The sequence below is a fragment of the Falco naumanni genome, chromosome 12 (assembly GCF_017639655.2).
Source record: "Falco naumanni isolate bFalNau1 chromosome 12, bFalNau1.pat, whole genome shotgun sequence".
In the NCBI taxonomy this organism is placed as follows: Eukaryota; Metazoa; Chordata; class Aves; order Falconiformes; family Falconidae; genus Falco; species Falco naumanni.
Window position 1 is genome coordinate 29,568,498 of NC_054065.1, and position 22,419 is coordinate 29,590,916.

The 22,419-nt window shown below is 46.3% G+C and overlaps 1 protein-coding gene across 1 annotated transcript in view; it reads left to right on the forward strand.

Moving 5' to 3' along the window:
• ALK (ALK receptor tyrosine kinase) overlaps positions 1-22,419 on the forward strand; it is a 322,417-nt gene that overhangs the window by 290,124 nt on the left and 9,874 nt on the right. The window contains exons 16-28 of the mRNA XM_040611688.1: positions 851-1,033; positions 2,529-2,627; positions 3,609-3,761; positions 4,979-5,077; positions 6,818-7,004; positions 9,261-9,351; positions 10,279-10,343; positions 11,284-11,413; positions 17,102-17,199; positions 18,263-18,355; positions 20,083-20,184; positions 21,397-21,531; positions 22,097-22,187. Of these exons, the coding sequence (XP_040467622.1) occupies positions 851-1,033; positions 2,529-2,627; positions 3,609-3,761; positions 4,979-5,077; positions 6,818-7,004; positions 9,261-9,351; positions 10,279-10,343; positions 11,284-11,413; positions 17,102-17,199; positions 18,263-18,355; positions 20,083-20,184; positions 21,397-21,531; positions 22,097-22,187 (1,526 nt within the window). The remainder of the gene's footprint in view (positions 1-850; positions 1,034-2,528; positions 2,628-3,608; positions 3,762-4,978; positions 5,078-6,817; positions 7,005-9,260; positions 9,352-10,278; positions 10,344-11,283; positions 11,414-17,101; positions 17,200-18,262; positions 18,356-20,082; positions 20,185-21,396; positions 21,532-22,096; positions 22,188-22,419) is intronic.

The window sequence follows — 22,419 nt, forward strand, 5'->3', positions numbered from 1 at the left end:
GGAAAGTTTATTCTTTTTAAGAAAACCTTTGTGAATATGTGGTACTACCAGATCCCTCCTCACAAGGGGGTGAGGTGGAACTCATGAAAACACAGTTCAGGGAGAACATGGAAGTATAACAGATGCATAGAGGATGTACCCACAGCGCAGAGATGATATATCAGAGATGGTATAGCCAAAGCAATAGCAACATTCTCCCAAAATAATGTAGTACCTCTCATAAGCAAAGTTGTTTGATTTTTGATGTGGGGATTTGCAGTGCCAATGTGGCCATCCTGCTCCCTGCACTGTTTTGTGGTGTGTAAACATACTCACAGTTTCCCTGGCTTATGCAGAAAGAGCATAATTGCACCCTGGCTAGAAGTCTCTGTGAAGAGACCTTGAACTGAGCAACCAGCAGAGCTGAAAGTGAGTCACTGGTGAGTATGTTGCATTTAGAGTGGGGCTGGGACATGTGTTCACACCCCTTTCACTAAATCCCTTTTGTTCCAGTTCAGAACTAACACAGGGTTTTTTCAAAAGTATTTTTTGCCAAGAGAAGGGGAAGGCTCTGTAAGCCAGAAACAAAGCGGCTGGGGAGTAGGCAGGGATATCTTTTTACATTTTCCATAGAAAATACTTCTCTTTGTGTGGTAGGTGAAAAGGGGTGCAGGTGATTAACTTGGTCAGAAGCCCTACAGAAAGGTCACTAGCACTGTGTAGCAAGCACATCCCCTCTTCTAACTAAGGCATGAGATTCTTACTTTCAGCTGAGGTGCTTTGGAGGAGTGCTTGTCCAGCAGTTCCCTGCAGTGTTTTTTTTACACAAAAATAACCCCTACCTGTGCCTTTTCTCTTCTCTTAACTGCAGGTGGTGGAGGTGGCTGGAATGATAACACTTCCTTCCTGTGGTCAGGAAAATCCTTGCTGGAAGGTGCTACTGGAGGAAGATCCTGCCCCCAGGCCATGAAGAAGTGGGGGTGGGAGACAAGAGGGGGTTTCGGAGGGGGTGGAGGGGGGTGCTCCTCAGGTGGAGGAGGCGGAGGATATATAGGTAAAGTGGCTTCGTGTTCAAGGTGTCCCTTCCCCTCCTTTAGTGCTAATGATCAGCAAAATGCTGATAGTTCATTCTCCTGTAGCTAGCATATTTGACTGTTATGTACTAGTATGTTTGTGTGTTGCCTTTTTAGCACTAGATGAATGTATGGCATTTAGGCTTTGAGCAAATAGCCAGATGTCAGTCCTTCATCTGTAATCCTGGCTTTGCACTCTGCAAAATGTGCCATCAAGATCCTGCTGTGATTCTTGAGCCTTTCATTTCGGGGTTATAGTGCTGCAGAAGGAGGAGCCACAGGCTATGTGCTCCCGTTGCCAGCACCTGTGTTTTGAGGACTTTGGTCCTGGAGGCTGGCAGCCAGGCTTTATGCCAGGGGAAAGACGCAGCTTCTTCTACCCTGCCCTGCCTTGGTCCTGTGCAGGTGGTCTCTGGGGGCAGAGGCTCAGGCTGCCAGCCAGGACCCCTCTTAATAACAATGGTGGTGTTGACTTCAGTCAACAAGGAGCTAATTTCATGTGCTGTGGGTCTCAGGACAGCTGTCAGATGGCATTATGTTGATTATAACTGGTGTGGGCCAGATTCAAGATCTCTACTAACCCATAATCTCCTGGGCCACATAGATTCTTCAGCCATCTGCACTGTGGTGGACATTTTAACTCCTGGTTCTCCACAGCTTAAATCAAGTGTACGATAGACTATAAAACCTGAGATGGAAGTAATGAGTTTAGATGATTAAGTGCATGTTTTGTACCAATGTTACTGTGTAATGCTTCTTTTTCCAACAGAATGCCTCACGTGACATAATTTTAATTTCACTGAAGATGGTTAAAGAGGAAAAGCCGTTTTTGGGTGGGGTGGGGGAATCTTTGCATGCTTGTAGTACAAAATATATGGCCCGTACTGTGCTTCTGATATGTACTATGTATTGCCCATACTTTGCTCCTGATATGTTCTGTGTGCCCAAGCACAAATAAGCAACTCGTAAATCCCTTCAATCCCTGCTCCTGGTGGACCACCCTGCTTTCAGGGTGCAAAGGAGAGGAAGAATATCAGATTATTTACTCCCTCTGCTGACACAGTACATACCTTGATCACCAAGGGTACTGAAGTTAGCCCTTGAGTACTGGTGTTTTCCAGTCTCTCGGCTACATTAATTTTAAGAAGGGCTTATCTGTTTCACAGCATCCAAATGGTTAAAGATGAAGTTTGTGCCTTAGTTTGCAAGTCTGCCTAAAACAGAGCTAAGAAATTGATTATCACAAGCTGCTGCTATTAAATTGAGCTGCTATTATGTCAGGCTCTAGAGATGAAAGACTGGTGGTTTGTGTTACAATGTGCGAAATGTTCCCTATATGTTAAATACTTGGATTTACTCTCTTTCCTCATTTGGATGCCTCCCTAAATATGCTGAAGTCATGCATGTTGCAGTGCTTATTTGTATTTTAGTGCCAATGAGCCTCAGTCTGTTAAGGTAACTTCTGGTTTGACATAGGTGGCAATGCTGCAGTGGACAATGACCCAGAGATGGATGGGGAGGATGGTGTGTCCTTTATTAATCCAATTGGTACTTTATACACTCCAGCACTTAAAGGTATTCATATTGGTCAGAATTCTTTTAGTGGATTTATTTCATGTTAAGAATAGTTTGCATCTGTAGGACGCTTTACAACCTTTTGGGTATAGTTTAGTGTCATCATGAACTTGAGGAGGCAGCCATACAGCATAACAAAGTCCAGTGGAGAATAAACAGAAGTAGCAGGAAGAAGGCAGGTGGAGAGGACATCAAGGCTTTTAGAGATCACTTTCCAACAATATAGTCCACCAGCCTATAAAATAATTTTGGCCAAGGAAAGTGGTAACATAACCTCATAGTTCAGAAAAGTTAGGAAAGAAACAGACAAAGCACCTGACTGTTCACTAGCAAACGTGTTCCTTAGAACATCCCTCAGCAAAGTATCCAGGTCAGACCAGGGTGCTTCTAGAGAAAACAGCCCAGTGCTCCTCGGTGTGTATGGGAGTGATAGATACTGCCACTCCAGCCTGTGTTTGCCCAGAAGTCAGTGTCTTGAATACGTTTGTGATGTGTTCAGAAAATACAAAAATACCTGTTTGCTCAAAGAAAATGTTTGCTTTACAACAGCCAGAAGTATTTTCAAATACAGATGCACTCTGGCCTGATAAATTCAGCCAGAAATTTTTCAAAACATGGCCACGTTTGGTCTCGGAGGGAATAAAGGCCAGGAAAGAAATGGGTGAGCCCCAGGGACTGCTCAAAGGGCAGCTTTCCCTTAGCCTTGGCAGCAGCCTCCTTGCCAGCCTGGTAGGACAGTCTGCTCAAAGAGAGCCCGTGCATCTCAACAGCAGTGGGGCTAATTTAGCTGGATATGATTTTCTGCATGAGAAAAGGACAGTAGCTATGGAAGGTGGGGGAGAAATTGGTTTCTTAGATGGGGTCCACCCTGCCACATCTGGCAACTGTGACCACCGTGTCCCCTGTTTCTGTCAGTGCCCAAAGGAATGATACGAATGATCTTTACAGTAATTAATTCTGCTTCTTTCATCTACTCCCTAGTGACAGAGGGCCACGGAGAGGTGGAAATTAGGCTGCATCTTAACTGCAGTCACTGTGAGATGGACGAGTGCCGTGTTGATCTTGAGACTCAAAAAGTCATTTGCTTTTGTGAGCCAGGCACAGAGCTGGCTGAGGATGGTGTGTCTTGCATAGGTAAGTAGGTGTATGGGATACGCTGCTAGTGTGTGGAACAGAAAATGTGTGGCAAAAATCTAGTTTGGACTGTTAAGACATCCTGAAAGTGTTATCTCTGCTTTCTTAGGACTGGCTTCTGTTGAATGTTACCTTCTTTCCTGCTGGTATATACTGCAGAGTTATTTTCTTAGGATATAGACACATCAGTGCTGAGGAATGGTGCACAGAGCAGCATTGCTGGTTTGCTTTATGGTATATGTTTGGCATACTGGGCAGCACTGAGGAGAGTCAAAGTTTGTGCCTGGTTGTGCTGATGCTCACATTCTGCTCTGAAGTCATGGAATTTTGCACACTGAAGGAATTTTCCAGCTAAATTTAAATTCCAGGTCAGTCCTCTTAAGAACCAAAAAAATGTACAAGATGAAGGAAAATATAATTCCTGTGGATTTGAACATACAAGGTTCAGGTGCAAAATCTATAAGAAATTCTGCAGGAGGGACCTCTGAGAAAAACTAAAGACAGTGCCTGTACTTGTCTTACCTGAAAAACCAGGTGCTCAGAGCTCCATTACCAGGTTTCCTTCATATTCTTGCCCAGCAATTAGAGCAAGTGACTCCAGGATTTCAGGGTCCCGCTCTCAGCTTTCTCACTGGCGTGGGAAAATTATTGTCTTTTTACTATTCCCATCTGTAAAATGGGTAAAAAGCACAGTCATTTTGCTAGGGTGAAGTAAACCTTAATAGATGATCACTGAATGCCTCGTGGTCCCAAGTGAGGATGCAGCTATGGAATACTTTGTTCTACACTTACTGTTATCAGGTTTTTCTCCCTGAATTAGATGCATTTAGAAGATGACATATTGCAGTCCGCCTTCTGCTTTTGCTGTGATTTGGCATTGATAGCAGCACTTTAACCCTGGCAATGTAGTGTTCTTTCCACCTCCCCAACCTCCTGCCCCTGTTTTTTATGGTCTTGTTTTCATACCCAGGGAGTGCACGCGGTAATTCATTGATAGCAAACCATCTGTTATAATGGCTTGATATTAACTGAGGGAAGTGAAACAATGAGGTATTAAAGGTCATAGATCCTGAGAACTGATCATGCCAGAGGTTGCTTCTGCACTATAGGAGCAGCAGATGAGTAAATGGAAGAGCAGAAAAATCTGTCTGCAAGGAAGTGGCTGCTTGAAGATAATTTCCAACATGTAATTCCTTCTTCTCCTGTCTCTGTTACAGCTGAGCCGGTGGTTCATCTCCCTCTCTCCTTGGTCTTGTCTGTAGTGACTTCAGCATTGGTGGCTGCTTTAATTTTGGCTTTTTCAGGAATCATGATAGGTGAGTGTTTCTGTGCAAAAGCTATTTTCATATGAGGGCTGGATCTGAGCCGGGGATAACTGGGCCCTGGGAGGCAAAACGATTCAGGTTTTTAGCTACTGCTGTATTTAATAACACCTTCCCACGCACAGGCCTTAACTTCAGATTTCAGCCGTCGTTTCTAACCACAGTGACCAGTGTGAGGAGGTTTCAGTTACTGACTGCATCTTGAAAGAGACAGTATTGCTTGTGTTGTAGTGTACAGCTGCCACTGGTTTTGTCAGAGCTGTTGGTGCTTAATGCCTAAAAGCAGGCTTCCTTATTTCTGTGCCTGCGTACACATTTTGCCTCTTAATGTATGTCATTTAAGCTTGAAATTCTCACACAGGTTCTCCTTTTACAAACTGCTACTTTAGTAGATGTGGGCATTCTTAACATCTTTACGTGAAATTCTAAAAGGTGTTTTTCACCCTTTCATTTTCTTATTTTAAACGATTGCTCACCTGCATTCGATTGCAAGCAGAATAGATTGGAGTCAAGGAAAAGCAGCCAGGGATTCAAACCACAGCTCAGCCACCTTTCTTTGTCCATGCCGTATATAGTCTGGGGGAGGGGAGGGCTGCCCCCAGAGCAGCAGATGGCAACTAGTAAATTAGGTTTACACAGCTGTTTCAGTTTTAAGAATTTCGGGAGTTATCAGTTGCACACACATGGTCCTACATGTGTGATTTCTGGCCTGACAGTACTCCTTTAAAATTACTAATTACTTCTCAGGGAGTGGAAGAGTAATCCTCTTTCCATCCAACTAGCCTATCATTGCTATCTCAGGAAGGAGCAGCGATTTAAAAAATCAAAGCAAAAGCAATGAGGAGGAAAATGGAGGACAGGAAGGGTTTGTGGATAGGTCATTGCATCTGTCTGCCTTTGCAAGTGCATGTTTACCCCTTAAATTCTTCCCCTGAGCAACATCTGCTGGAGAAGATGCAATAGCTGTTACCGTCACAGTCTTTGGGCTCAATCCAGCTCCCACAGAAATCAATAGTAAGGGTAATAGTGATTTAACCTCCTCACGATTGGCATCTTGCTTTGAAAAAAATACTGCAATATCAATTACTATTTCAAGGAATATCCACAGGATGTCTTCTTTCAAGGTGTGATTTCTAATGATGTTTCAGAAGTATCAGTGAAGTGATTCAAGGAATATAACACTACCATAAACTGATTTCAAATGTAGTCCAACTGTTGTTTAGGAACAGAGGAAGTTTTGCAAAATAAGCTGTTTTTATCTACAGTGTCTTATTCTGAGGTAGCAGTTTAGTCCATCCATTTTGAACAATATGATGCTATAATTCATTCCAGGTTTTAGTCACTTCTGCGTGATTTAGAAAAGTTGGTTATACCCCAACTTCCTCAAGTCTGGAACTGGACTCATACTTGGAAGATCCAGTTAAAGTAAACAGAACAAAACAAAAACCTCAGAAATCAGAGATCTCTGCAAGTGAAATCCATTTTTCTTCTTCCAAACCGTTTATGAGCAAGCCTGTTTCTTCCTAGGACATGTAAATCAAAGCTTCCTGAATAACTTCAGTTTCCATTTTCTATCTGTAATTATTTGATGTACAGAAATATGATGGTGTCACTGTCTGGTTTGATTCACTGTAATCTGGCCACACAGTGAATTCCCGTGAGACGTGCTGTATGGCTGCTGTCCTGTTCCAAAGTCAATCTGTGTCTCCGGTTTACTGTGTTCTCCGTATTTAGTATATCGTCGGAAGCACCAGGAGCTACAAGCCATGCAGATGGAGTTACAGAGCCCAGAATATAAGCTGAGCAAGCTGCGTACCTCCACTATTATGACAGACTACAATCCCAACTACTGCTTTGCAGGAAAGACCACATCCATTAGTGACCTCAAAGAGGTGCCTCGAAAAAACATCTCCCTCATCCGGTAAATTCATCTTTGCCTTGCCCATGGCTCACACTGCACGCTCACATGTGCTGGCTGTTTTACACAGGTGCACACTCATGTCTCTGTGCAGGCACGCACAAATTCTCGTGCACTTTTTAGACTCATGCCCCTTTTCATAAGAAAGATGTAAAGCTGCAGGAGTTAGGCTTGTGTGGAGGGGACTAGACTTTGGCAATCTCCTTGACCTTTTTACAGGTGCAGTGTTAGTCTTCAGGGATTATGAGAGGAGCTGAAGAGTCATCACCAGTCATTCAGACACATCTTTTGCAGACTGTGTGATTAACAGCCCGTTTCTAGAATTAACTGATTAAATGCTGGGAAGGCTAAGGCTTGTAGGAGGCTCTTTTAAAGTATTTGATGGGATCTTTGGTAAAGACAATGACAACCTCAAGTACCACAGCAGGAAAAGCAATGGCTTTGAGACTGCCAGACAGTATTAAAAAGACAGGAATATAGAGCCAGCAGAATAATTATGTCTAGATCAGAACTTCTGGAAAGTTCGAGATAGTATTTTAAGAAAAACTTGGAAATCCAGAGTTCTTTCCCACATTGCTCTGCTGCAGGGTACAGTGCATGCCACTTGTGAATGTGACATTACCCTGTTACCACGCAGTTTTACACAAAAAGCCAAGAAGTGGAAGCAGGAAAGCGTGGAGGACTAGGGAGCTAATGGCTGGTGCTAAAAAAGATGATGCTCAGAGCAGTCTATGCAGTCTGCAATGTTTTGGTGTCTCTTATCTTATTCCCCCTTACCTGCACATCTTGCTGTACTGCATCTGGAAGTTTCCAGTGTACCCTGTGCTGCTGCTACCTTTGTCACTTGGGCTCTGAAAGGAATTTTGAAGTGTGGCAAGCTGCAGGGAGCAGAGGATACAGCTGGGAATTAATAAAGGCAGGGAGGCTGAACTTTTTGGGAAGAGCGTGAGTTATGAGCTGTAGAGATCTGTTTTATGCCCTCAGCTTGTAATAAGTTGGTCAGGCATAGCCAGGAATAGCGTCTCAAGCTGATACCTGCAAAATGTTATTAAAAGAAGTGGTTGAGTCACAGGCAACGCAAGTCCTCGCTGTGATTTCACTGCCTGGACTGGTCTTTATCCTGGCAAAACTATAGACCGAGCTTATGCAACAATAGAGCAGATTGCCCTTAGCAGCACCTGTTTGAACAGACAGGAGGGCACAGCCCATGCAAAAGCAATCCGCCAATAGCCAGAGAACAGAATCAGCGTGGCTTTCAGGCCAGGCCTGGCTCTACCAGCAAAGTGCATATTGTAGAAGTGAGCCTTATTAAGAACCTTTTACCCAGGCCAAGATGCAGGAATTTCTCTTAAAAGAGGCTCACACTACCTATTGCCCAGTGTGCATCCCATGCAGGTTTAAGAGGGGCTCAAGATCTGGGATGCAGCCTCGGTCTCTGCCAGAGTTCGCTGTCGTTATGACATGCCACGTTTGTGGTGTAGTGGTTGTTGTACCATTTAACTTAACGTTAAGCAAGTGAAAGCTGAATAGATGGGTATGCAAAATCTGTATCATAAGGACATAGGACAGGATCTGTTGTGTGATTACTTTAATTCCTTTCTCTTTTTTTTCTTGTACCCTTATTCAAAATAAAACTGTAATTTTCATAATATGATCAGTGCCAGAAACGATTCTCAGCGTGAATTCCTAGAGCTGAGTGCTTTACAAAGCACTGTCATCACCATTTACTAGCTAAGGTACTTACCCAGAATCACAAAATAAATCAGGAAAAGATACTTGGTTTAGAATTCAGGTCCTTTGAGAACCATTGTGCTTCCTAGTTTCTTGTTCAATGTTTTCTTTAATGGTGATGCATAAACATCATGGGAACTGTTAATGTGTTCAGGGTGTGGGAACACCAAGACTTAAGACCTATCTTTATTGACCTGTTTTGGAGCGCCTACCTCTAGAGCACTGATGCCAAAGCTGTAGAAGAGAGCTATCTGTTACGCGCTGCAGTGCCGGCAGCTTGATGTCACTGGGGACCGTTCACTTTTGGGGATTGCTTTCCCTACCAATTAAATACGTTGTCAGTCCAGGAAAGATCACATCAAGGGTCTGGTCCCCTGTATAGTGTGAGGAGTGGTATCGTCAGTGTCTATATCCAGTTCTCCCTGATTCACTACCATGAAAATTGTGAGCCCATTCTGTGAGCTGTGACCACAGTGTTATAATGTGTTCTCTGTAGTAAAACCTTCTTGTCTTCTCTGGTCTGTCCAGGGGTTTGGGCCACGGAGCCTTTGGTGAGGTATATGAAGGTCAGGTGGCAGGGATCCCCAGCGACCCCACTCCCTTGCAGGTGGCTGTGAAAGTAAGTGACAGTGTATGAGTTATCATGATGGTTTCATGCACTTTTCACCCAGGAGTCCCAATGCATTATAAAAATGAAGATGAATTATGCGTTACTATAGTACTGAAGGATGCGGCTAGAAAGGTTGCTGCTCTGTTGCAGCACTTTAATCCATCATAGCGATGATACAGCTTGTAGCGTATGGGCTTCTGCGACTATTAAAAGGGTCTGCAAGTAGTAAATGGGCAAAGATTCCCATGCAGCTGCAGTAGACTGCAAGTATGAGAAATAAATCCATCCTCTGTCCGTCCTCCATATGCTGCGCCTGGTGTGGTAATCTGTCCAAAGCCTTTGAGTCAGAGGCCAAAAGTCTTCACAGGGCCACGAGCAGCTGGCACACATGTCAAGGAGCCTGCAGGCAGGAGGTGGCTGGTTTTCCAGGGATCTCACCACTCCATTACAGGATGGGTACATACTGGATGTGAAGCTAAATCCTAAGAGACCCTGGTAGGGTTCTCCAGGCCTTCAGCAGCCTAGCTAGCTTGCTTTCTCCTAGAGGTTACGTAGCAGCACAGTCCTACAGCTGGTGATAGTTCACAGTCTTGCTGGGAGGTAGGAGTATTGAACTGTCAGAGAGCTCAGGGACTGTGGTCTCGTTCCTCGTCCTCTATACGGCAGAGTCCCGTAGGTTGAGCACTGTTCCCTGTGCACTCCGGGCTATTCCCTTTGCTGGGAGGAGGAGCACAGTGGCACTGATGGGCCGTGTGTTCTGATATTTACCTTTCAACAGGCTTCCCAATTAGTTTAATAATGGACTAGCTATTATCTTAGAGTGAGGTCTCTTTAGAGAAACAAGGATTGCTGCAGACAATGTTAGTGCTTTTGTGCCAGGTGTTCTACCGCTGTAAGTTTAAACATCTCCTTGTCAACCTCTTCTTTCTTTTTCAGACATTGCCAGAAGTGTGTTCAGAGCAAGACGAGCTGGACTTCCTCATGGAAGCTCTTATTATTAGGTGTGTATGAGTAAGATGAACAGCGCTTGTGTAGGCTAGAAAAGCCCAGCACTGTAAAGAAGGTGCTTTGAGAGGCAATGTCCACGCAATGCATCTATACAGTAGTTTCAGCGCACGGCTGTCAGTATTTTACAGAAGACGGGCATTGCCATCCTCTTCTGTTCTTACAGATGAAGAGGCACCAGATGATCAATGGCTAAATTTTCAAGAGAGTCCACACCGGTTTTTGTTATCCAAAGGGAAAATCCTTAGGCCCAGCTTTCAGAATTGATTATAGGATCCTTTGATTTCTCTTAGAAATCAGAACATGTGGTAAAAACAAACCTTAGCAGTTTGGGTTTGACTAGTCAAAGCTAACAGATTGCATTGATTTAATGCTGCTGTCATGTCACATTTCAGTGGCGTCCTAGAATCCTAGAAATAGTAGCGTCTAGAGTCCTAGAATCCATGGAAATAGTTTCCCATCACATTGAAGTGTGGAAAAATAGGGAAGTAGTAGAGACTAGACCTTGAGGAATATCCCCTACATAAGCAGGTCCCTGTGTCAGTGTACTCTGCCCTAGCCCAGATTCTGCCCCTTGGATAGGGAACTTAGGAGCAGAATATTCTCTGTTTATTAGACATTCTTTGCTTCCAATGGCCCACGAGTCTTGCTGTAGCCCAAAAAGGATACAGAATATAGGAAGAGGAAAAGCAGTCAAAAGCCACTCCTTCCCCACCTCTGTTTCTGCACTTACGCAGACAGCCACAGAGTGCAGGGCTAGCGCTTTAGCTTTATCCAGTTACCCTACCTTTGAGATTTGTTGCTTTCTGAAAAAAAATATAAAACCCAGACCAAAACCAACAAACATACCCCACAGCAAAACATTTTGATTCTTTTTCTGCAATTCTGCTTTTTGGATCAAAGTTCCTTCATAACTGAGTCTCCCTGTCTCCACAGCAAGTTCAACCACCAGAATATCGTGCGTTGTATTGGGGTGAGCTTGCAGGCACTGCCGCGTTTCATCCTGCTAGAGCTCATGGCTGGAGGTGACCTGAAATCATTCCTGAGAGAGACACGGCCTAGACCGGTAAGAAAAGAGAAAACTGAATTTTATTCAGTAAGCTACTACCACAAGGTAAATACATAACTATAAAAGAGCTGATCCATGCAGCTACTGTTTCCCAGCATTTTAGAGGGTCTGAAAATTTCTGTTGCTAGGCCACCACTATGGGGACAGCACACGGATGTATAGGGGACAGCTGCTGCTGGGGTTATGCAGAGGTTCCTCATCCCTGGGCTTCGCTAGATAGCATTGCAGATATTATCTAAAGAAGGAACGAAATCAAAGTTTAAGAAAAAAGAAGTAAAACTTTACTCCTCCACTCCTCACACCATCTGGGGGCAGGTTGGGTGGAAGTGTTGAGCTAGTAATGATAAATCCATTATTTAAACTGCTGATCAGGTGCATTTCCGTGGATAACTGTTTGACTTAGGCAAGGAGAGAATCCAGCCTGGAGCTGTTGACTTAACAGCAAATATCTTTAGTCCAGAGTTTTAAAGGTTTTCCCACTGAAATCAGCATCAATAGCAAATGGCAGTCAGTTGGAAATGTGTGAGAAATACATTATGACTTTGAGAGAGACATCGGTATTTCAGAAGAATAGTTTGCTCGGAGTCCCTGGATCAGAAAGGCACCCAGATGTTGTTGAAGTTTAGCACCAGGACCCAGCTTCATGCTTTGTCTCTTATGTTTCTTTGACACAGGGCATAATGCTGGATTTTATCAGTACAGGAGAGACACAAATTGGCTGTAACAGAAAGAAATAAGGTCCTTCCTCAAGGCATCTGGAAACAGATCAATTTTGTATTTTTTCCTTGCAGTCTGGTTTTCAGACATCTAAAATGGTCTGTGTTGCTCAGGAGCACCAGTCTTGGATAAGTTGCAGTGAAGTGGCTCCTGCCTGACTAAGAAGGCTAAACACCCAGAAAGTCAAGATGTTTGAAATCTGAGCAAGCAGCTTTTATAAATTGAGGTTGGTTTTCTGTAGCACCTGGAGATGCTCTTGTCAGTTTGTACAAATGGACTGAACTTGGTGGTAGGTGAATGAGGAAATTCATGTTCAGCGTGGGCTCTGCTGTCACCCAGTACCCAGCAAAATGGCAAGGGCAAGGGGTGCTGTCCGGTAGGTGCTTTGCTCAGAACTGCCAGGACAGGCTGTGCTAGGTGTGAAGTGCCAGGTGAAACAGGATGGTGTAGGGCAAGGGTATCCATCACTTTGCAATGGAAACATCTTTTGGGCTCATTAAGTTAAGAGAAGCCAGCTCAGTAATGATCAGGGTCTTGTGAGGAAGCACAGAATACATTAGTCCTGAACAGCAGGACTTCAGGACTTCAGTACCTACTTGCAGGAAAATGAACCAGTTGCTTTTGTCCTTAATATTTGTAAGATGTCTTGCCCACCCACCCCCCACCCCCCACCCTTAATCTTTATAGGATGCAGTCATGGGAGCCTTCTGATCCGAATTGTTTCTTTCTGTTTGCCCCTACCCCAGTCATGAGTTCTTCCTCGCGTGCCAGGGTTTCCATTGCTGTTAGCGGTAGCTCTGTGCAACCCCAGTGACAGCTACGTCAGAAGAGGTGGATGGTTCACTCCAGGCACTGCACACATTATTTTTCCTAGGTATTTCTCTTTCTCCCTTCACAGTCTCTCCTTCCTTTCCTGTTCTTTCCTTGTCTTTCCTGAGCTGTTTGAGTTTACCTGAGACTGACCATAACTACTACTACACAGAGGGGCTGTTCCCAGCACCTTGAAGATCCTCCCCTATTCCTGTGTGTTTAACTTGCTCCCAGGACTGAAGCAGACCTAGGACTGCTGCTGCTGCTGTTTCCTGCTCTGTCCCTGTCACACTTTGGGAAAGCAGATGGCTTCAGTGCGGAAGGGCAGTTGCAAGCTGGAGCTGATTCAGATAAACAGCTTCCAGCCCCTCTTTAACAGCTGGGTGAATGTGGACAGCCTGACTGCGTGCAGACACAGATCTACACGTTTCTGCTCCACTTCTGACTCCTCCCTTCCCCTTGCCTTGCCCTGCTTCTGCTACTATCCCATGTGGCAGCTACTTTGCAAGAATGACAGGGTAATTCATTGCGTGGCTGCCAGGGCAGCTTATGAGGGGCTAATGGCACCTGTGAGCGCTGAGAAATCAGCCTCTGGTGCAGGTGTTCGAGTGCTGGCTCAGAAACTATGAGGCTCGGAGACTGATTGATGAGAGACGTGTGCGGGGCGTTGTGCTCTGTGAGGTCTGAGATCCAGCTGTGGAAATGGATTTACCCTCTGTGTACAGTTGAGGTGTGACAGAGTCTCTCAACATAAAGCCCACGGCTCAGCACTGCTGGACGTATCTTTGCACTGCTCTTAATGAGCCCTGAGCTGCTTTGTCCCTCCTATTGCCCGTTCGAGGAAGACAGGCAGAAGGAAGGCATAGCGGACTGGACCTCTAGTTTTGCAGGCCCATTAAAGGGAAGGAAAGACAAGGGACAGTGCAGGTAAACAGGCTTTGATGAGCTTTGCTTCCAACAGGAATTAGTAGAACGCACAAGACCTTGCTGACTGACTCAGTAACAGAGGTGCACTGCTTACGGTGCAGTATGCGCAGTATAAATTACTGTTATCGTTTCCCCTTGGGTTTTTTCCATTTTTGTATTTTTCAGCTGATTTCCTTACTACCTTGTCTTTCCCACCTACTTCTGCTTTCAGCCTGATTGCAAAAGAGAGATTTAAGTGTTCATTCTGTACCTTCTTTCCCCCGTTGCTCTCCCCACTTCCCTGCCAGTAACTTCCAATTCATTTGCCAGTTTCAGTCAAATTTAACAGAGGTGCAAAAGGCATTAACGTGGCAATAATTCTAAGGCCTCAGGAAAAAGAAAGCACCACGCTAGAGTAACCACCAAGCAAAACAGTTGTCTTGTTTGGCTTGCCACTGTCCAGCAAGAGCATGTGTGACTTGGAGCAAGACACACACAGCATGCTGCCACACGCCCAGCCACTGAAAAGCGTGGAAGGGAGCAGAGGGAATGGTGGAGAAGGTGAGGCAAGGGAAGAGGGAACTTAAGATATGGCAAGGGATGTGAAATGGGAAGTTAGAGCTACTGCAGGAGGTATCAGGACATGGGATCCAACTTAATGGGAGATCAAGATGCTGCCAGCCCAGGTTATTTATGTTATTCACCTGTGTTCGTCGTGTAAATAATGAAAGCAATGGTTAGCCAGCATGTAATGATTTTTCTGGACTCTAAGCAACAATGATCGTATGTGTAAGCCAAATGTTCATCCAGCATCACTGATACAATGCCAATAACTCTTGTGGAATAGTCTCAGTTTATGCCAGCCAGGTCTACTCCATAAGCTTCAGATTCATACTTCTCCATGGGTCCAGGGTTTACAACCCTGAAGGGTTTCTGTGTTCCAGTTCTAATAAAATTCCACATCTATTACAGGATCACCCCTTCCCCCTCATCTGGAGAGAGGCAGTCTGGTAGATTCAGAGGCGCCTGGAATTGGAGCCTTTGCTCATCACGGGCATTGCAGAGTTGTCCATTCTGGGAAGTTCCGTGCTGGTCTTTCTCACACATAGCACAGCAATCAAAGAACAGCTCTGGAAGATAAATTGTATGTGGATAAATGATTCCCCTGCTTTGTGCTGTGCAGCCTGTTGCACAGAGCAGTGATTACACTGAACAATACACAGAATTTCATTCACCTTTAGCAAGATTCAGCCTTGTACAGGGAGTTGTGACACTGGTGCTTCCAGCGTGCCCGCTGCTCTGAGCGGCGGTGCACTGCAGCTGGCATTGTCCGTTCATCTGGGCAGCAAAAACCAGAAAGTGAATCCTTGGGTGTCTCAAGGCTGCTCCCCTTGCAAAATGAATCCCAAACCTCCATTTCTCAAACAAATTACTTGGCTAAATTGCCCTTGGCTGGGCAGTCACATCTGTTTTAAGACTATGGAAGGTGGAAGGAATTCATCCAAGGAGGGGGTAGGAAGGGAAAAAAGGAAAAAAGAGAAAAAAGCTACAGTGTTCAGATCAGCTTGTAGCTTCAGCTGACTGCCTTGCAGTACAGCTCAGGTCTGGCATCAATTGCACAGTAAAGAATTGGGCTTTTTACTGGATTTTCACTTCAGGTTTCTGACCTTTGCTCAGAAGAGGAGAAAATGGGTAGATTGAGATATTAATTTCCCTTTGGTTATGCCCTGGAAGGGAGAAAGAAAGCATCTGCATCCTTTCTTACTGTAGCCATCTTGTGTAGCTGGTGAGTCACTGTAACTCATAGAAGTAAAAAAGATTAGTCCCCTTCCCCGCAAAAGGGGCAAGGGTGGAGAGGCTTTACGTTTCCAGGAAATGGTTGCTCTACAAAAAGAAAGGCTTAGGGGAAGATGCAGTCCAGTGTTTTAAAGGATCGGTTAAGTATATATATGCAATGCATGATATTGCATAAATAATAAAATACAGGCAGGTGGTACATAGTCACAAACGATTTTGTTTTATGGCACTGCACTGAAAAAAACCCAGGCTTTCTTCACACGGAGATGCAGCATTTTTCAATTATTTCATTAGTCAAGTACTGAGGCCAGGTTTTCCCTAATCTCTTCAGAAGACATTAAGACTTTTTAGGTTTTACCAGCCGATGCTCACTGATTAACTACTGGCTGCTGCCTGCTGCAGAGCCTGGACTTATTTCCAGCCCCAGGTAGCAGTGGTTTAGGTCAGGTGGCATGGCCAGCGCAGCATCGCTTCAGTCCGGAGGTCTGTTCCATCCCAACAGACGGGCTGGCAGAGCCAGCAGTCCCTGTCACTGGAGAACCTGTGCTGCGTTGTGCATTGCTGGGGAGGCCCACGGGCAGGCGTGCCTTTTGGGCACAGTGGTAGGAGTCATATGAGGGAGCTGGAGGGTGGGATAGGCTTGTTTGGTCCGGTAACTAAGGCTCATAAACACTTTGCTAGCAAATGGCTGCTGTGGAATGAAGCGGTCACTGCCACCCAGTTGTTCGTCTTCACCCCACCAGCAGCAGCAATTTCCTCCTCCCCCAGGGGACTGGCCGCAGGGCTCACTGATTCACACCTCAGTGCACAAGCTGATGGTTTGGCTTCAGAGGCTGGCAAACACGAGCCAGTGCTAAGCCTGCCCTTTTCACTAAAGCATCTGGCTCCTTCTGGCAAGGGCTGTAGACTTCATCAGAGGGGCAGGAACAAGAAGTTGGCAGCCCGAGTCTTCCATAGCCGTTGGCCACACAAACCTGTGTCAGCGCTCTGAGGGGCAAGATAAAACCTACACAGATGTGGAGGAGGGAAAAAGCAAATGTGACTCATGCCGTTACACAAAATGTCATTCTCATTGTTTAAGGTGACTCTAGAGAGGAGCTAGCAATAATACAGAGAAACTGAGTGAGGACCAGTTCAGGTTACAGATCTCCTTAAAAATCATGCAGAAAATTGAGTATCATCTCCCATGAGAACCGGGGGAAATTCCTACAGGGGCATCCCAATGGAGTTGGAAAGTCAGATCCAGCTGTTCTGATTCTGTCCCTGGGATTTGGGTGACATGGTGCTTGCACGTCCTTTGTACAGTTCATGGATATGAACTCTCTCTTGTGCATTTTTGTAATCCCTTTGTGTAATCTGAGCTGTCACTTGTTGGAGAGTTCCCCGTGCTGTATTGGTGATGAATCATGCCATGTCCTTGCTTTTAACCCACTTCTGTCCCTTGTCTTTTGGTAGAATCAGCCCTCCTCCCTTTCCATGCTGGACTTGCTCCACGTGGCTCGTGACATTGCTTGTGGGTGTCAGTACCTGGAGGAGAACCACTTCATTCACAGGTAGGTGTCCACATCTGTGTCAGCACGGGCATGACTTGCGTACAGGCCAACACCAACGTGTAATGCCCTGCTTAGTATGTTTATGTCCTGCTGCACTCTAGTGGCTGGATACCTTTAAACAGGGTAGCTAAAATCCCAATAATAGAAGTAATTAACAGAAAATCTACTCTATATCAGGTTGCAGAGGTCCACAGCTTTACCAAAGATCCTGAGCTCTGTCTCGGTGCCTGCCGTGTGCAGCCTGTTTGGCTACTCCGCAAACAGAAGCACAGTCTCGTGACAGAAGCCCTCAAAGCTCTCCCCATCACGCATTCTGCTTAGTGCCCTTCTGCTCATTCTGAAACCCTTTCCTTCTCCCTCTCGAAGAGCAGCCGTACAAGTACAGAAGTGCAACACCCCGTCACTGTTGTTACCTGCTCCTGCGGAACGGAGTGTTTGGCAAGTGTCTAAAATTCTGCCCGTTGAGCAGAGATGAGGAGAGAGACTGTAGTTCACTCTTCTAGAAGAGTTACCCACCGGGTCTGCCGCCGTGGTGGTCAGACCTCAGGGCTCATTTCAGCACAGCAGACGTGGAGCTGGAGCTTCAGCTGCGTACACAGATTCAGGCCTATACCTTTAGTCTTTTCTTCCTGACTCTGACCGTACGACACCTGTTTGGCAGGGTTTGAACAAGCACACTAGGAACAGGTCAGGGGATCATCTCCCACGCAGCTTGATACTGGGACCATCACTGAAATCAGTCCCATCGCGTGCGACTCCTCAGAGACTTAAAAATACCTCCTGGGGTGAAGGGAGGCTCACAGGAGACCCAGCCTTTCAGCTGGCAGATGCGATGTGAAGTTGAAAGAGGAAATGTTAAGGAGCAGAACTGCTCCTGCTCTTGGGGTAGACTGGAATTTGGGACATCACTAGTTATCCATAAACACTGACTTTTCTGGCTGCTGTGGGCTCTCTGCAGCTCAGGAATGTAGATACTATTCTTTGTTTTCTGTTTGGCTTGTGGAATTGTCGAATGATTAAGTGGTTCTTCTCTTTCTGTTGCTTTTCTTCCCTTTCCTTGTAGGGATATTGCTGCCAGGAACTGCCTCCTTACCTGTCGAGGGCCTGGGAGAGTGGCTAAAATTGGAGACTTTGGAATGGCCCGGGATATATACAGGTAGCAGAGCTAAGCCCGGGGTCTCCACAGGTGGAAGCTCACTAAAGTAAGCGGTGTTTGTGCAGGAGAGCAGGCTGGCGTGCTGCTTGCCTAACCCTAGCAAGGCGAGTGTGGAGAGATCCCACCCTGATGGATCCCAGCTCGTGCTTTTTTTGGTGTTTGCCATCACCTATAATCAACCGGTGCTCTGGAGACTTTTCCCACTCCTGAGGGCTTTCTTCTGGGTAATGAAGTCTGACGGTCATAGAAGGTGTTTTCCCTCCCTCTTACACTCTGTCCTCAGTTTCTCGTCTTTACTTTCTCCAACTGAATGGCCCTTTTGTTGACGTGCCCTTTTGTTTTGTCGTCCCAAATCATTCTGAGTTTAACCTCTCTTCTTGATACCCCCCCTGCCCCTTTGGTTTGGATTCATCGGTAAATCTCCTTGATTTACTGCAGATAAAGAAGGAAGGTGCAGAGGAAGGTCAGGAAAATGTAATCACCAAACTGGAATTCAGCCAGGACACAGGGTTAACTACTCTGCTCTTGCAAGAAGTGCCAGAAAGTCTTTAATGACCACAAGTAGTCAGGGCTGCAGTTTGATACCTTATATTCCAGATAGCACCTCCAGAAGCGCAGTGCTGTGTCCTGCTGTGCTGAGGAATTGATCTGCCTCTGACTCGAGGAAGGAATGCCTTGTACTCGGTCACCTGCGCTGTTTATTCCAGTGCATTGCCTTCTATTTTTCCTGCCTGGAGATTCTCCTGTGCAATTAGTAAGCCAGGCCCGGCTCTGCTTAGCTTGAGATCTGACAGTTTTGCAGCCTGGGGTGATGCAAACAGAGTTCTACCTTCAAAAACCCAAGTGTATCATTAGAGCTTCTTCCCCCGCCACCCCCCCCACCCCACCCCCGCGTCCCTTGGCAAAGCGCTCCCACTCTGCCCCGCTGTCAGATGGACTCTGCTGGGACAAAGTAGCATCTGTCACAGTCACACAACGAGCAGAACCGACTGCCAAGATGAATGCTTTGGTGCTAAGTTTTCAAAGGTGCCTTTGAAGTTTGCACATGTTTCTGTGTCCAGGAAAATCCTTTGGATGCTCAGGCTGTGGAGTTATGAACAGTGATACCAGCTTGCGTGAGCAGCCTCCTGCAGCTGCCCGCACAGGATTTGGGGCTTGCGGGTTTGATTTTAAATGACGACACTAAAGACTAATTCCTGTCTCAGGAGCACGGGAGGTGGGGTTTGTACCACTGCCCCAGCTCTAACAGCCAAGCATCCTCTCCACCGAGCTCCTCATTCTTACCGAGGGGTTGGGATTTCACTCTCAGTGCTTTAGACTGGGTACCTGTGGGACAGGCTTTGTTTATTTTTGGTGGGGAAGCTCAAGGTGACCACTTGTGAGGTGAGGTGGAGATCCTGCTGTGGCTGGGAAGAGCAGCAGGACAGCACTGCCAGAGGCAGTTCACCGTGTGAGTAATTCACTAGGGTGTGCACACAGCTAAGGGTGACTTGGGCTCACCAGCTCAGGCCTCAGGTGAGTGGATCAGGGCAGTCCTTCCACAGCCTGCCCATTTCCACCGGGTTTGGGAGAAGGAACAGGTCTCCAGCATTTTCTCTGCCATGCTGTTTAGCCTAAATTAGTCTCTCCTCTGGCTCATGGTTTTAATATTTGTAATTTTAAAAATCCCCAGTTAATGGCATTTTCTGAATTCTTGGCTGACTTTCTGTTTTGTTTGTTCTTTGCAGAGCCAGTTACTATCGGAAGGGTGGGTGTGCAATGTTGCCTGTCAAATGGATGCCTCCTGAGGCTTTCATGGAAGGGATATTTACATCAAAAACAGACACATGGTGCGCTTCCTTTCCTCCTCTCTCCGGTCTGTCTTGTAACCCCTTTTTAGAGTGTGAATATTTTGTAAGAAATGCGTGTTCTTGTTCATTTCTCCTTTACTAAAAAGACAAGCTGGGTCTTCCAGAGCCAGTGATCTCGGAGGAGATAAGGGAACAGAAAGGTCAGACCTGTGCAAAGGCAGGTGCTGCTGGGGCAGTAAGCAGGCAGGGAAGGGAGGTTGAGGCAGATGCAGGTGCTACTTTGCTGCTACAGGGAGGAAAGTGTTAGTTCCATGCTGAGGAAAGCAGCACGGGAGACTGCAGGCAGGATCTGTCCTGCCAGTGAGGGAGAAGGGTGTCATGTATTGTGGCTGTCACCTTTCTCTTGGCCTGCAGCACCACTGTAAGCTCTGGAGTTGCTGGTGGCCGGAGGGGAAGGGAAATTGGGTGGGCAGGAGGCAAGAGCTGGGGATGTGTGTGGAGGGGACGAGGCTGGTGGTCAGGGCGCAGGTCCTGAGCGAGCCGCAGCAGAGGGTCAGAGGTGCACTCCCGTACAGCCGACCTGTCTCGGCACCAAGCCGAAGCCTTTCGCGTTGTTGTTCTTTGCAATTTTCATCAAGACCATGACTTGCAAGCAGCTGACCAGATTAATGCTTTGGAGGGGGTCCCGTCCCAGCCATGGTCCCCAGGGCTCTGCAGGCCACACCACCCAGCCCCAGGGCTGTGGTGTTAGCTTCAGAACGTCCTTACTGTGCTCTGAGCTACAGGCAGGGGCTATGGGGCTCAGGGCATCACTGGGGATTCACTGGCATGTTATTTCAGGCAGGGTAGTTTATTCAAGAGAAGAAAAGTTTGTCATAAGTGATCAGGCCACTGCTCCATCCAGTCCTGCCTCCAGCAGTGGCTGGGGTCTCAGAAAATCATAACCTGACTTTCACATTTGTTACACCCAGGGGAACAGTGCAAGTACAAGGGCAAAGCAACCATATTTATCTGCCTGTGTTGTAGACTTCACTCACTTAACAGTCAACTACTAGTCATTAAATGATTCAAAGGCCACCATTACAAGTGTGCAGGTTTTTGATGTCTGAATCCTGCAGCGGTGATTTCCACAAGCTGCCTGAGCACAGGCTGCAAAAAGCAACGGTGACAGTACTGCACCTGAGGGCACTGCCCCTCGGCGATGGTCATTCCCGTCTCCTTCACTTTGTTTTTCTTCACTTCTGTATTCAGGTCCTTTGGCGTATTGCTGTGGGAGATATTCTCGTTGGGATACATGCCCTACCCTAGCAAAAGTAACCAGGAGGTTCTGGAGTTTGTCACCAATGGAGGAAGGATGGATCCACCTAAAAACTGCCCTGGCCCTGTGTATGAGACACTAACTGATATATTCATGCAAATAAGTTTCTGTTTCAAATGCTGTTCTCTACTCAAAGGTTATTGACTTCTAAGATTACTCTTATCATGGCTAGATTGGACTGCCGGTGACTTCTCTGCGCTTTAATTTTTCTGTCTGTTTTGGAGAATAACGCGGGGCCCCTTCAAGAAGTACTGGCCACTGCTTGTTCGGTCAAAGACGGTGCAGTATTTCTGTCTCTTAGGTTAGCTGGGAAACTGCAAGTGCTTAAGACTGTTCACAGCCAGGGAAAACTGGGGTCCATTATCTGTAGTCCTGCCTACCTTTAGTGAACCGCCCAAGGGATTTTGGGTGGGTGAGTTATTTCTCTGATGTGCTGTGGATTTCACCCCTCTGGTGGCCGTGTTTCGGTGGTTACCAGTACATCACTTGTCCAGCTCCGGGGAATGCAGAGCACTCTTAAATATTAGAAGCCAGAGCGGTGATGCGTGCTCATGGTTTCTGAGCTGCAGTGACCAGCTGGTATGTACCCACAGGATCTGCCATTTATAAGCATCTCCCATTCTGCTCTTCCAGTTACCGCATTATGACCCAGTGTTGGCAGCACCAGCCTGAAGACCGGCCAAATTTTGCCATAATCCTGGAGAGGATAGAGTACTGCACTCAGGTATCGGTGTGCATGCATCTCAGATGAGATGGGTGGAGAGGGTTCTTCTTGAGGAGTGCTCTAGGGCACGAGATGAGAAGGCAGCACCACATCCCTGCAGTCAGCGGTCCAGGGAGGCTGAGCTCAGCCCGGGCGGGTGGCTGGGATGTTTGCCTCATCAGGTGGCTGATCCTTCCTGTCTTTCACTGCTGAAAGGCACAGGCTTACACGGCTTTACCAACAGCAGATCTGT